The 15,423-nt window shown below is 38.1% G+C and overlaps 1 protein-coding gene across 5 annotated transcripts in view; it reads left to right on the plus strand.

Moving 5' to 3' along the window:
• Positions 1-15,423, plus strand: part of ITPR2 (inositol 1,4,5-trisphosphate receptor type 2) — a 417,029-nt gene that overhangs the window by 158,471 nt on the left and 243,135 nt on the right. For all 5 annotated transcript variants that reach the window (XM_023744345.1, XM_023744344.1, XM_023744346.1 and 2 more), the window contains 5 exons: positions 524-717; positions 4,347-4,476; positions 6,476-6,533; positions 8,128-8,293; positions 9,518-9,691. In XM_023744345.1, the coding sequence (XP_023600113.1) occupies positions 524-717; positions 4,347-4,476; positions 6,476-6,533; positions 8,128-8,293; positions 9,518-9,691 (722 nt within the window). The remainder of the gene's footprint in view (positions 1-523; positions 718-4,346; positions 4,477-6,475; positions 6,534-8,127; positions 8,294-9,517; positions 9,692-15,423) is intronic.

The following is a 15,423-nucleotide window of genomic DNA, read 5'->3' on the forward strand; positions in this document are numbered from 1 at the left end:
AGATGGGACTTTCTCCTAAAATGAAGTTGGAACCATCCTCACCATAAGCTCTTTTATAAGCCGTATGAAAACAAAGCTAAGGAAGTCCTTGGTTTGAGGGTAGCATTAGGACACTAGTCACCACTTAAATGTTTTTGTGTCTCTTTATTGTGGAGATTAACAAATGTTCTTTTATGTCACTGTAAAAGTTAGAGCCCATTGGTGTGATTGTTGGTAGGAACTAACCTGTTACAGAAGGACCTGATTTGGATGTCCTTAGAATTGACAGCAGCTCACTCTTGGTGCATCATCTGAAAGCATTTTCTGAGAAAATGAAACTTTCATTTCTAAAATCTGTCATTTTGAAATGTGTCTGCAATGCCTTAACTTTATCGACAAGAAAAGAGCCACAGCAGTGCCGATGCTGCCTTTTCCTGTCCTTTATACTCTGCCTGTCCTGTCTTCAGTCTGGGTATGACCAATCAGATATTACATTGTTTCTCTGGGGGTTGAGTGTGTTGACTTCCGGCCTCTTCTCATGCAGGAAACAATGTCATGAGAACCATCCATGGGGTGGGAGAGATGATGACCCAGATGGTGCTCAGTCGAGGCTCAATCTTCCCCATGAGTGTGCCTGATGTTCAGCCGAGTATCCACCCCAGCAAGCAAGGGAGCCCCGCCGAGCAGGAAGACGTGACCGTGATGGACACCAAGCTGAAGATTATTGAGATTTTGCAGGTATGTTGCCCAATGAAAGCAAGGTGACAAATACCTAACTGTACTGATTCGTTTAATTTCTTATACTTTTTGATTCAAATCACTTTGTAAATACTCTGAAATGCTATGATCTAATTTTATTTTAAGATAATGACAAGCCTGGTAAGAAATCTCACACTGACACTATTTAATATATTAATTACATATTTTCATTTTCATTAAATATATTAATGATGACATCTAGCAATATGGAGTGCTTTCAGAGGGAAAAAACCTCTTTCCCATGTATTTTCTTGTTTAGTATTAACCCTAATTTACTTTTACCTTCATTTAAGATGTATTTCAGATCTGGCAAAATTAATGATTGAATTCTAGCCCTTTTTCTATTTTTTAATTGAGTTGGGCATGTGATTCCATGTATCCAAATTTGTCATTGTATCAAGAAACTCAAATATAATTTAATTTGTTATTAACAAAAATGTTGATAATTGGTTTTAATTGATTTTAGTATTTTATATGAATGATTATCTCTTTTTGTATTTTTGTTTCCAAGAGGCCAGGAATAACATGGGTATAACATATATAAAATCATATATATGTAATGCACATTTTTATATATAAATAAATATATATAAATATATATAAATTAACCTAGCTCTGTGAATTTTAAGGAGGTAAATTATCATTCCATTGGTTTAGTGAATAAATTTCCTATTATTAATAACTTTGAATTCTTTTTAAAAAAATATATTTTATTGATTTTTACAGAGAGGAAGGGAGAGGGATAGAGAGTTAGAAACATCGATGAGAGAGAAACATCGATCAGCTGCCTCCTGCACACCCCCTACTGGGGATGTGCCCGCAACCAAGATACATGCCCTTGACTGGAATCGAACCTGGGACCTTTCAGTCCGCAGGCTGACGCTCTATCTGCTGAGCTAAACCGGTTAGGGCAATAGCTATGAATTCTTAACATTTTTTTTTAAAGTTTGAAAAGTAATTTTATGATATTTCAATTATATGTGTATAGCATTTATTCCAGATTTGGAGAATAAAGCCTGGAGTTTTCAAGGGTGCATTAAGATTCTGGATACAGTTTACTGTCTTCCATCATAATTTAAAGTAGACTGAGCTACCAGAAGTGGGTTAGTAGTCCAGGAAGGGCCTGTATATTTTTATTTAAAGTAATTAGATTTATAGTCATAAAAGGTTTTACAGTTCCTCCAGGAATTCAAAGGGCTGAATCTGAGAAATATTGGCAGGCCTCCCAACACTGTGTTCATCAGTCTGCCCTGGTGTGGCTCAGTTGTTTGGGCATCGTCCTGGACACTGAAGGTTGCCGGTTCTATTCCCAGTCAGGGCACATGCCTAGGTAGCGGCACCGTCCCCAGTAGGGGCTGTGTAGGAAGCCACTGATAAGTGTTTCTCTCTCCCTCTCCCTTCCTCTCTCACTAAAAATCAATAAGCTATTTAAAAAAAAATCACTTAGTCTTCCTGTTCTGAAACTGAGAAAGGTTGCGATCCCCCAACCTGTGGACCAAATGAGCCCACAACCCCTAGTTCTGGTTGAACTTCTGGTCTCTGTTTTGTGTGTGTCTGTGTTACATTAATTCATATTTTATGAATTTGTTCTTTGTATAGGTTTAAAATAAAAACGCTATTTTTTTAAGCACTTGCACTCTCGCTTCTGCTACCATCATGCTGCTGAAAGCTGCCAACTCTGCTGACCCTTTCTCAGGCCTCGTTTCCCATGTTCCGTCTCCTGCTTTGAAAACCCTGTCAGGTAGAAGCGGTTCAGACAGTCTGTGCTGCAGTGCTCACCACGTGCTAATAAAAAGAGTCTCTTTGGTATTTGCTTTCCCCTCTAGAATATATGCTCTTCCAAGGCAGGTCTTATCTCCGTGGAACCCTGTCTGTACCCTTGGCACTTCCCTCGGCACCTCGCCTAACAAATGTTGTTGAACTTAAGTGAACATAGCTGACATGGAGCATGTGTGCTGCCCGTAAGGGGCATAAAGGTCTAGGCCAGTGGTCGGCAAACTCATTAGTCAACAGAGCCAAATATCAACAGTACAACGATTGAAATTTCTTTTGAGAGCCAAATTTTTTAAACTTAAACTATATAGGTAGGTACATTGTTATTAACTTAATTAGGGTACTCCTAAGGCTTAGGAAGAGCCACACTCAAGGGGCCAAAGAGCCGCATCTGGCTCGAGAGCCACAGTTTGCGGACCACGGGTCTAGGGGAAAGGGATTAGGAAGAGGGAGAGGGAGAGGGCGAGGGAGAGGAAAACAGAGGAAGAGGGAGAGGGAGGGGTGGGGGAGAGATAAAAGGGAGAGAGAGATTGAGCTTCAACTTTGGACCTATAGGTGTAAATAAAGTGCTGGGTGAGCAAAAAGAAGAACACTTGATTTGGCCTGGGGAACCAAAGAAAGTTTTATTAAAGGAATTTAAACTGGGCCTTGGAGGGTATCTCACAAGCAGGTTATTGGTGAAGGAGGAGACTATTCAAGGTGTAAAGTGGACATGGAACAAATGTGGGAAGGCAAGAGAGAAACTATAGGCAACCTGTGCTGTTGGAACAGAGAAGTGGGAGAGAGAGAAGGAGAGAACGGGGGCAGGAGGAGGAAGGAGGGAGGAGTGCGGTGCAAGAGTGTCAGTGTGAAATAAGATGAGATGGTCACACAAAATACCATGTTTTCTAAAATTGCTTGGCCATTGTTTACTGTCCACATGAGACTCATGAGCGTGGAGGGGGCATGATGGTAATTGTCCTGGGACAAAGGTGACTTCAGGGTCTAGGGCAGGCACACTGGCTTGGAAGGTAACTGTGTAGGACCACTTCTTTATTGTTTCCCTTCTCGACTCAGAAATCCATAGAACGTATTTTTCCTTCTCTGATCTCCACTGGATTCTACTCGGCATGATTTAGCCCCCGATAGTTTCCTGATTATGTTAACAATGTGTATTTTTGTTTTCCCAACTCGCTCATTGGCTCCTGGAGGGCTGTGGGCCAAGTGTTTGCATTCTGCATAGTGCTGAGCACAGACAGGAACCTGATGGGCATTTGGTTCCTGTCAGTGCATCAGTAAGGAGAACAAGGACAACAGCACACACCCAAGGAAAACGAGCTCCAGTGAGGCACATCCATGGTATGTGAGGATGCGCTGACTTCAGCTGCCCTGTAGAGCATAGGCCCAGGACTGATGGTGGGACAGCAGTATCCACACTACTATAGCTGGGACCTTGGCCTTCCTGTGCATGAATGAGGGTCACAGCGCCAGCATCCTCCTCCCAGACCCAATGGGCACTCTGTGAAGTGTGCAGTGAAATGATGTCATCGTTACCACTTCATCTAGACCCATAGAATACCTCTACCTGAAATATTCAGAGAGTAATCATGGGAAGTTATATTTTCTTCTTTCAAAAACATGCTTTGGGATTTTACTGACGTCGATTAATGAAAACACATCACTCTTCTTAGTCTTATGGCTGATGAGTGGTATGCAACTGAAGCCTTTACCAATAAATTTCTAACTAGTTCATGTGATATGTTGGTAGTTATGTTCTTGGTGTTGTGTAATGAATTGTATGTTTTAAACATTGTGCTAATCAAAGAAAATTACTTTGTTTTGAATGTTTCTTGTAGTTTATCCTGAGTGTCCGACTAGATTACAGGATCTCCTATATGCTGTCAATATATAAGAAGGAGTTCGGAGAGAGCAATGAGAACGCTGAAACGTCTGCCAATGGCTCTCCAGATACATTAATTCCAGCAGGTACCTCCTTTGTGACAGCTTTTACTATTTGCATTTTCTTTTCCCCAGTACTTGAAAGTACATTTCATATTTTAAAACACAGTAGGATTTCTATGAGACAAAATGTAGAAATAATCCCCATAAAATGTAGAAATAATGTATGCAGACATGAAGGGACTGAGTGAGGCAGGACATTAAATAACTTGCCTCAAATGGGAGGGAGGATGTTTACTGTGAGTTGGTGCTTGAATGGTTTCTTTTTTAATCTTTAGAGCACTGCTAGGCGGAGGGACTGTTTATTGTGCCATTTTACAGATAAGAAAACCAAGGTCAGAGGGATTAAGTTGCTTGCTGAAGGTCATGAAAGGCGTGGAGCAGGGATTCTCTCTGAAGTCCCTCCAACTCCACAGTCTGAATCTTTTAAGCATGATGCTATTTTGGTGAAAACCCAAGGGGAATTTTTTTTTTTGGGGGCGGGGGCAGGGGGCCTGGATCAAAGAACAATGTGAAATACAGCCATGGAGAGGAAAGCTGTTTTGTAGGAAGCCACTGCACAACTCTTGAATTAGGAGATGGAATTTCCCAGTGGTGTGAATGTGTGACTGTGGGTTTTGGTTCCCATGTGTGTTGTTTTTCACTTCTCATGGTTACAAACTATTAATGAATTTCATTTTTCCACATTTAAACAGTATAAGAATAAAGCCAACCTGTCTCTGAGTGGAGGACCATAATGACTACAGAGCATAAAAATAATTGTGAAAATTTCCTGACTATAGAAAGTATTTTATGAAACCTAAGAAATATTAAATTGCCATTTTTCTGGAGAGTGAACTATGTGTTAAAGAACCAGCCAGTTAACAGAATTCTTTTTCTGGGGATAGGGTTCGTATGCAGATATGAAATGTTCTTCTAACCACACCACTGTGACAACATCAGGAACCCTCCTCTTTGTACGTCAATCAATCTGACAGGAATGATTCAGTGATTTCCAGAGTTTAGTTAAAATGGATGCTAGACCAAATGTTCCCCTGTCTGGCTCCATCCCACCCAAAAGGCAGCGTGCCTCTGCAGACGGGGAAGCTTGCCTAAGCGAGAAGTCGCTCCTGGCACGTTTGCAGCAGTGTTGTTTTTATGCTTCCCAGAAGTGCAGAACCCCAAAGGGCTGTTTCCAGGAATGGTGTGGCAGGACCAGAAAGTCTTGCTGGCGGTTGCATTGACAGTAGCATAAAAATGACTGGCTCTCAGAAGCCAGACTTCTGGAAGCAGGAGCGCTAAGTGTCAGTGAAGTGTGGAAGGGAAAGTCAGGGGGGCACCCCCAGAAAGCCAGTTGTCTCATTTACCTGATTTCTTCTTGCATTGGCTGTATTTGCAAGAGAGAGCTTTCTGCAGGAGAATTCCTTTTCCCTGTTTATGTCTTGCTCTGCTTTCTTTTTATGCTTTGGAGATGAGAAATAAAGTGTGTACTTGTCATTTAAACATGTTATCTTAATCAAGATATCTTCAAAATGTTAGTGATGGGGATGGGTGAGGAATCATGATTGGTTCATGTAAAGAAATTAAGCACTGTGTCCCATGAGAAGAAGGGATGGGATTTGAGAAGTAAGCTTAGGTAAAAAGACCATGCTGTTTTGGATTACCATGTAAGTCACAAGGTTCATTATAGGTATATTTTGATTCTTTCAAAAACATTGTCCTTTCATGTCATCACCCATTTAAATGATGTATGTGCGTGTGTATGTTTAGTTGATGCACATATACATACACCTATATGGGTGAAGCAACTTTGTAAATGTCTTTCTGATCTTTTAAATATATCTTTGATTATAGCAATATATGTTAAAAATGTAAAATTCACTTTAAAATATTGATACCTAAGGTGGAACTGTATTATAACTTTTAAAACCTTTGATTTCTGGTAATATAAAGAAATTGAGACAGAATATTTTTAGCTATATCACTATACATATTGTGACCTAATTACACTAAGATAAATAATAGATTTTTCCATTTATCTTTGCAGCTATTGTTCCTGACATAGATGAAATTGCAGCTCAGGCAGAAACTATGTTTGCTGGAAGGTACAGTAACATTTGTGTATCTTTATCTTGTGACTAAAAATTTACTTAGAATTTTATTGATATTTTGTTATTCACCTCCTGTATCTATTTAATTTTAGATTATAATTTGTTTTTGCCAAAAAATGAAGCTGATAATTTACTGCAGAAGAGAAAGCATAACTTTTCTTTAGGGCAGGTAAAAAAAGCACAAGAGAACTGAGATCAGTGTATTTTCCTGAATTCTTTTCTTCTTTCCTCAAATAATGACAGCATACCAATGACCTTTAACTCCCCTGGTAAGAATATTGCTGCATCTTACAAAACATTGCTTCCATACAGCTGAGAAATTTGAGGCAAGAAAGTCACTTCTTTCCATGTCATCATTAACTTTATATCTGAGAAATACGGATATTCTCTGCCAATTGGAAATATCCATGATCAAAGAAGTGAAATGCCTCTGGCATGACTGCCCAGCGGCCTTGCTCTTTGTTGCTTTTAACTTGTTTCCTTCTTTTTCAGAAATGAAACTAATTTCAGTCTAAAAGGAAAGTAACATGTCTAAACTACAAATGACCGAGCTCCTAGCATTCATTTTTAGTACAGATTTGCCATGAGAGCTTAAACAAGTTTATATACTACGCCTTTTTCTTGCATTTTCTTTGGTTAGAAAGACAAACAAGAATGAAAGATCAAGGGAACCAAAAAGGATTTTTATCTGTAGCGAACATTTGGCTTTGCTTTGTTTTTCTGTTGTTTTGCCCATTTTTGTTGTTATCATGTGTGTTTTCCTATTCAAGTATTTCATTATTCTCGAGAAGGGAGAAGAATAAACCAGTGTCTGATTTTCACCTTAAAATAAGTGGACTTTTTATCCAGAGGAATCTTGCTCAGAGTCCAAATATGTGAAACACAGAGCTGCTGAGGGGATGGTGGGATGCGTGTGCGCATGCGCACTGCACCTCCTCAGCCTGGGCCCACCGGACACTGAGAGTTCTGTAGGCTCTAAGGCAGCGGTTCTCAACCTGTGGGTCGCAACCCCTGAAAATACATCCTGCATATCAGATATTTACATTACGATTCATAACAGTAGCAAAATTACAGTTATGAAGTAGCAACGAAAATAATTTTATGGTTGGGGGTCACCACAACATGAGGAACTGTATTAAAGGGTCGCGGCATTAGGAAGGTTGAGAACCACTGCAGGGAAGTCAATCCTTGGTGTACATCCAACCTAGTATGTCTTTTCAACAGACGCTTTGGGTTGATTCACATTCCTATCTTTTTTCTTTGCCTCCTTGACTAACCCATCCCGGTGTGCCTGGGAAACAGCAAACGCTTAAAGCCCCACAGCCTGGAAACCCCTCCGCCCTGGACACCAGGGCCCGTGGGTCGCCCCTGCCTTCATGGACAGACACAGGCTGTTCGTTGTGGTTTGTTTCCTTCTCGGTCACATGAGAGAAGAAAAAGTAAAAATGTCTTCCTTTTTCCTTCCCAATTATTTTTGGGGGGGTGTGGGTGGGGAAGTGCTATCTCAGAATGCATACACAGTTTTAACTACCTATGGGTAGGTTTGATATAAACACAGTTTATTTTAGAATTATTTTTGGTTTTCTAGAAAGGAAAAAAATCCAGTTCAACTTGATGACGAAGGCGGCAGGACCTTTTTGCGGGTCCTCATTCATCTGATCATGCATGACTACCCTCCTCTGCTGTCAGGAGCTCTGCAGCTTCTGTTCAAGCACTTCAGCCAGAGGTCCGAAGTTTTGCAGGCGTTTAAACAGGTGAGACTCCCAAAGCGCTGCTTCTAACACCCAACCTGACTCCTGGCTGCAGACTTAATGAGACTGTGCAGCTTTTCCGGGAGACACGTTCTGCTATAAGGATAGATATGGCCTTGTCATAAGCCAAGGCATGATGTATTTTATAAAGAGTGCCCACAGGTGATTTTAAGTTAATATCTTTAATGTAAATGACAGGCACTATGATTTAGGAAGGCACGACTAGGGGATAATGCTGTATTAGGAATTTTGTTGCAGTTGCTGCTATGTTGACCTCAGATTTACTGATAAATTTGGGTAGGACAAGCAGTAGCACTGAAATATAATGTTATGTGATTGAAAAATGTTTACATCCAAAAGAAAGAAATTATTGTGGATCTAATCTTTTTCGTTGTCATTTTTGAAGGACATCGAATCTTGAGACTTAATGAATAATACCTAAGTGCTTACATATGTTTCACTAATACTTTATTTATTAGAGCATTGGTCTTCATTAGGAAGCTTTACAAGAATATAAATTATTTTTTTTCATTTTTAAAAAGTAATTATATAAATTGATATAATTGTGCATATATTTGTATGCCATATGATACATATAAGTTATGATAAAATAAAAGTTGATATCATGAGGTTTAGACTGTATTGGTATGTTCTTCCACTTATTTTTATGTTTCTACTTCTTTTAAAACAGAGAGAGTCTCAGAAAAATTAACTTTCCCAGTGAAATTAGAGTTAGGATATCTTTTATTTCAAATCACTCTTTAGCACTTAGAAGAACTTTGTTAGGGTTCATTCCTTTTACATATGTAATTCTTTATAATGGGTCCTCAAACTACAGCCCGCGGGCTACATGCAAATACAAATATTGTATTCCCGTTTTGTTTTTTTACTTCAAAATAAGATATGTGCAGTGTGCATAGGAATTTGTTCATAGTTTTTTTTTAAACTATAGTCCGGCCCTCCAACTGTCTGAGGGACAGTGAACTGGCCCCCTGTTTAAAAAGTTTGAGGACCCCTACTTTATAACATGTGAATATACTGGGTAGAGTTTACAGATACTTCCAGGTAAATTTTCCCAGTCAATATACATCTAAATATCAATAAATATTCCAGTAGTATTAATCTTCAACTGATAAATATGTAAAAACTTGGAATTTTAGACATAAATGAAATAGGAATACAGAAAGTTCTTAAGTAAATTAAGGGATTAAATTCTTCTGTTTCCAGGTGCAATTGCTGGTGTCCAATCAAGATGTAGATAACTACAAGCAAATAAAGGCAGATCTAGACCAGCTTCGTCTAACTGTAGAAAAATCTGAGTTATGGGTTGAGAAGAGCAGCAGCTATGAGAATGGAGAAATGGGTGAAAACCAAGTGAAAGGTGGTGAAGAGCCAATTGAGGTTTGTTTTCAGTATTTATTTTGAAATAATTCAAATGATTTTTTACCATGAATAATTATTGACTTTAATTAGATGTAGCTAATGCATCTATCAATGTGATTTTTCTTTAATCTACTAATTTTAATAACATGAATCACAAATACAGCTTCTATCATAATAAGCTTACATTCTAGAATAAAGGTATCATATTGATATTTTTTATGTTGCTAGATCTGGTTTGTTAATACTTTGTTTAGGATTTTACATCTATGTTGTCAGTAAGATTGGTCTGTAATTTTTCTTTCTTGTACTGTTCCTGCCAGGTTTAGACTAGTTCCATTGAACAAATAAGGTGCAAAATATTACCATTTTTTGTGTGTAAGATTGGAATGATCTGTTCTGTGGATGTTTGGTAAAACTTGTCTGTAAATCTGCCTGGGTCTTGGATTTAGTTTGGGGGATGATTTTAATTGCAGACTAATTATTTTTAATGCTTATAAATTCATTTAAATTTTCTGTTTTGGGTCAGTGATATATTTTTCTAAGTCACATGTTTTCAAATTTATTGCTATTATTTATTCATAGTCTTTCATTATCTTCTCCTATATCTGTAGCTTCCTACCCCCTTTTCATTCTTTATATTATTTATTTTGTCTCCTTTCTTTTCTGTGCCTCAATTTTACCACAGTTATCTATTTTATTTATCTTGTTTAAAGAACCCGCTCTTGGCTTTGTTAAGCTTCTGGATTTGGTTGCTATTTTATTATAGTTATTCTACTATTCTCAAACCTTTTATGTTGGCATGCTTTTCAGACTTTAAAACAATTTAATGGTATATTTTTCCTTTAAGAAGTTGCCTTCCACAAATTGTGACAAATGGTATTTTTATTATTGTTCAGCATTAAATATTTAAACATTTCCATTATGATTTCTTCTTTGGCCCAGAATCACTTGGAAGTGAATTTAAAATTTTCCAAATGTATAGGTAAATTTTTTTTGTTTGTTATTGAATTCTTAGTTAATGGTGGCAAGAAAATCTGGTTATGATGATATCAGTTCTCCAAAATTTTTTGAGACTTGCTTTTGACCCATTATACCATCAAGTTTTGTAAATGTTCTATGTGGCTTGAGAAGAGTGGGAATGAGTGCAGGATTCCTTATATATTGTGCTTAAATCATCTGTCTACTCACTACTATTTTTGTTTTCTTAACATATCAGTTATTGAGATTTACTGATATTTTCTACTACAATAGTAGGTTTATAAAATTTCTCTTGTAGTTCTATTGATTTTTATTTTATATGTATTAAAAGGCTATTTTATTAGATGCAATATATTTTGTTAGATGCTATATATTTCACATTATGTTTTACTAGGAACAAAACACTTTCATCAGTTGAGAATTCTTTTCTTTGACTTCTGGTTATAGTAATACATGTTTTCTGGCTTTTTGTTGCTTCTGTTGAGAAGTTTGCTGTCTGTAGACTAGTGTCTTGCTTTAATTCTGAAACTCTAACTAAATGTATGTTAAACCTTGTTATTGCCTCCAGATCTATTAGTTTCCTTTTTATATTTCCCTTACATGGGACTTTGTGCTGAATTTGAAAAATTTCTTTAGAATCATATGAATCTACTTAGATATGTCTTATTGGCCAATTACTCCACCTATTGACTTTTAAGTTCCAGCAATTATATTTTTCATACTTGAAATAATATTTTTTTTCAAATATATTTGGTCATTTACAATCACTTTTTGTTGCTTGCTATTTTTGTGATTACATAAGGATCTTTTATAGCCTGTATGTAATAATTCCATGATCTAAATTATTTGAGAGTTTCTTATGATTCTCACTTCATTATATTTTTGTTCATCTTTGAAATGAGCTTGTATATATTTTTTTAAAAATAGAATTTATTTTCAGATTTAGAAAAGAACTTGTACAGAAAATACAGAACTTTCCCTTATATTAATTATTCTCCCCATTTCCTCTGTTATTAACATCTTACACTAGGTGAGGTACATTTGTTACAATTGATGAGCCAATATCGACACATTATTATTAATTAAAGTCCATAGTTTACTTTAGATTCACTCTTTGTGTTGTACAATTGTATGGCTTGTGACAAATACATGTCATTTATCCACCATTACAGTGTTAGACTGCCCTGAAAATCGGCTCTGCTCTTCCATTTGTCCTTCCTCATGAACCCTTGGCAACCACTGATATATTATAAATAAATAAATAAATAAATAAATATTGATTTCAGAGAGGAAGGGAGAGGTAGAGAGAGATAGAAACATCAATGATGAGAGAGAATCATTGATCAGCTGCCTCCTGCACACCCCCCCCCCCCCCCCCCGGCTGGGGTCAAGCCCGCAATCCAGGCATGTGCCCTTGACCAGAATCGAACCTGGGACCCTGAGTCCACAGGCTGATGCTCTGTCTACTGAGCCAGACCAGCTAGGGCACCACTGATAATTTTTAATCCCGTTGTAGTTATGCCTTCTCCAGAATGTCATATAGTTGCAGTCATACCGTATATAGCTTTTTGCAGACTGGCTTCTTTCATTTAGTAATAGACATTTGAGGTACTTCCATGTCCTTTTAACACAGGGATGGGGAACATACGGCCTGTGGGTCATATAAGGCCTGCAAAATCATTTGGTCTGGCCCTTCCAAGGCATTAGGGGTGAGTTAATGAAATGTTTGACCAAATATAGCAGCCTAATTTTTAAGTTGATAATTTTGTATTGCCCTGCGAATGATGTTATAAGTATTCAAATGGCCCTTGACAGAAAAAAGGTTCCCCACCCCTGTTTTATAACTGGCTAGTTCATTTTTCTTTTTTCTTTTTTATCACTGAAAAAACTCCCTTGTCTGGATGTACTACAGTTTGTTTATCCATTTATCTATTGAAGGGCATCTTGGTTGCTTCTAATTTTGAGTAAAGCAGCTCTAAACATTTGAGTAGACATTGAGCTCCTATCTTTGACTTCAGACCTGGAGGTTGAAATCTGGCATGCTTTTCTCCTTAGAGTATCTGTGATGGCCTATGGCTGTGGCCAGGGGGCACTGCTAGCCTGAGACCAAGTCAGAAGGCAGTGGTCTGGGTGAGCTCTTCAAATTTGACACTTGCTCAGAGTAAACTTACTCTCTGGGTTACAGAGCTCGTAGTATGACATTTGCCTTCAGGGAAACTTATGTTACCTTGCAGCTTGGACCTCTCTGATCTGGCTTCAGGTTACATTTTTTTTTCCTTTGTAGATGGAGGGTGGGCTCTATTGGGGTCATCCTTTATTTTCTGTGAATCTAGAAATGTACTTAAAATAGGTTATATATCTAGGATCTAGTTGTTTTGTAATAGAGGGTCATTTGCAGGTTTAAGTTCGCTATTATTGCAGAAGTCCTTGGGAATGTGTTTACTTAGATATTTAGTAATTTAAAAATATTATGAATTTAGATTCTTTAGAACTTTATATGTGGAATGCCTCTGAGGCTTATGTTTAATCTAGAGAAGATTTCCGTTGCATCTGTGAGGCACTTTAAAATATGTTTTGTAACCATATGGAACAAAGTTTTTGGCTTGGGAATTTTAGGGCTCCTTTATTGGGAATGCTAGTCCCAATCTTGAGATAAGTGGGCTTGTCTTTGTATATAGGAGCTCAGGAGAGTTATTCTCCCCACCCCTGTTTTTATGGCCTCTCCAGGCCAAATCCAAGACAGGTGCTCCTTTGCTCTTCTGTGGACCCATCTTCCCCTGCTTTATCTCTGGGGGTGTCTCCTTTAGGTATTCCTGGTTCCAAGGCAGGCTCTCTGATCAGACCTTCCATCTTGCTTGGGAACCAGGCTTTGCTTCCTTTCCTTGTGTGTGTCTATGAGACATATTAAAACTCAGTGTCCAGCCCTGGCCAGTGTGGCTCAGTTGGTTTGGCATCGTTCCGTGCACTGAAACGTTGCCTGTTTGATTCCCAGTCAGGGCATATGCCCGGGTTGCGGGCTTCATCCTTGGTAGGGGGAGTGATCAATGTTTGCTCTGATATCAATGTGTTCTCTCTCTCTTTCTCTAAAAAAAATCATTAAAAAATCTTTAAACAAAAGCAACAACAGCAAAAACCTCAGTGTCCAGGTTATCAGGTACAGACTGATGCCATCAAGGCCAAAAATAAATCCAGTGTTTGATAACCCTTTTGAAAATTTGATGTCCTTCTGGCCTCCATTTGCTTCCTTCTCTTAACTTAAAGATATTTTAAATATTTTATCTATCACTCAGAAGTGTTGTACAACTCCTACTTTGTCATATTCTATATTCGACAGTTCTCAACAGTGGAAAACTCTCTTTTATTTCCAGCCCCTGTATTTATCCTTGTAATGTCTGTTCTCTGATGCCGGGTTTGAGGCAATGTCAGCCCTGTCTGAACTTCCTCTACTTGATTGCTGTCAAGTTTCCCCAGAGCAAAAATCTTTGTTTTGAACATTCTGCTTAAAGTGCTATTTCAGTCTGCTCACCATCATGCCTCCTTGCCTCTGTACACACTTGAATTTCTCATTTCCCTTCTTCAAGTTTGATATCTGGAATCAAGTCTAATATTTGAGATTTGACTCTTGGTGTCAAAGAATGAGCACACAGAATGGATCCTTAAAACAGTATGACGTAACGTTTGATTCAATACTGAGCTGTGGAGTACAGGGGAGGGAGAGGCTCTGTGGGCCTGGCTGCATGGAGAAGGCTTCCCTACTTGGAAGGATTGGGAGGATTTACTTAGCTAATGGATTCAAAAATAGTAACAAGAGAAGCAGAGTTCAGCAAGAATAAGTGATTTGTATTTGAAGTAACTGGAATTTGGGAGCCTTTGAAGATTCTTGGGTAGGGAGGGGAGTATACTGTCTAGGAAATGGTCTGGCAGAACCCAGGGTGGTTCAGCAGAACAGGAGACGAGGGGTGGGGACCAATTAGGAGCCTCTTGTCCACATTCAGGTGTGAGGTTATGTAAGCATGAGCCAGGGAAGTGGCTGTATACAAGTAGGTGGATTGAGGAGCCAGGAAAATAGAACATTATAATTGATGAATATTAGGTGAAAAAAAGTGAGAAACTACAGAGTTACTAACTTGTACACAGCCAAACAATCCATGTTATGCAATGAACCAACTGCCAAAGACAGTGAAAATTTATTGTCAACAGGAAGAAATATGTCACAATCCGAATGGAAACAGCCAGTCGCAGGCAGCTCTCTAGCAGGTCATACAGATAATCATCCTTTGTTGTTTAGTAAAACTTTACAAAGGCTCTAAACACAGGATGATTGACATTGTTTTCAAACAGCTCATACTGATGTAATGAGGTGTCTGCTTAGATATCAGAAGACCAGATAACTGAATGTGGTTCTTCATTTTAGTCATAAAAAAATGTTTCCAATAACATAAAAGTGTTGTGTGTTTTTTTCCCCCTCAGTGATAAGTTGTGTTTACTCTGGGCAATAAATGTGAATTTATGGTCCATCTATGAACAAATCTCATATATGGTCCAAAATGATCCCATTACTGTACTTGATCTCTTATAAATAGGAGGATGGGATGGATTTGGTCATATAATAAATCCATTGTGTTTTTGTGTATTATAGTGTTTCCTTTTATTAAACATATCTTCCAGGGCACTAAAGACTATACCATCATTACTGAAAGCTTAAAAGCTAGAGTATAGCAAGTTGGCAGTATCAGTAGCATTACTAATTCATCACATTCAAATACATGTTG

This window comes from Myotis lucifugus, unplaced genomic scaffold, assembly GCF_000147115.1.
Source record: "Myotis lucifugus unplaced genomic scaffold, Myoluc2.0 scaffold_451, whole genome shotgun sequence".
NCBI lineage: Eukaryota > Metazoa > Chordata > Mammalia > Chiroptera > Vespertilionidae > Myotis > Myotis lucifugus.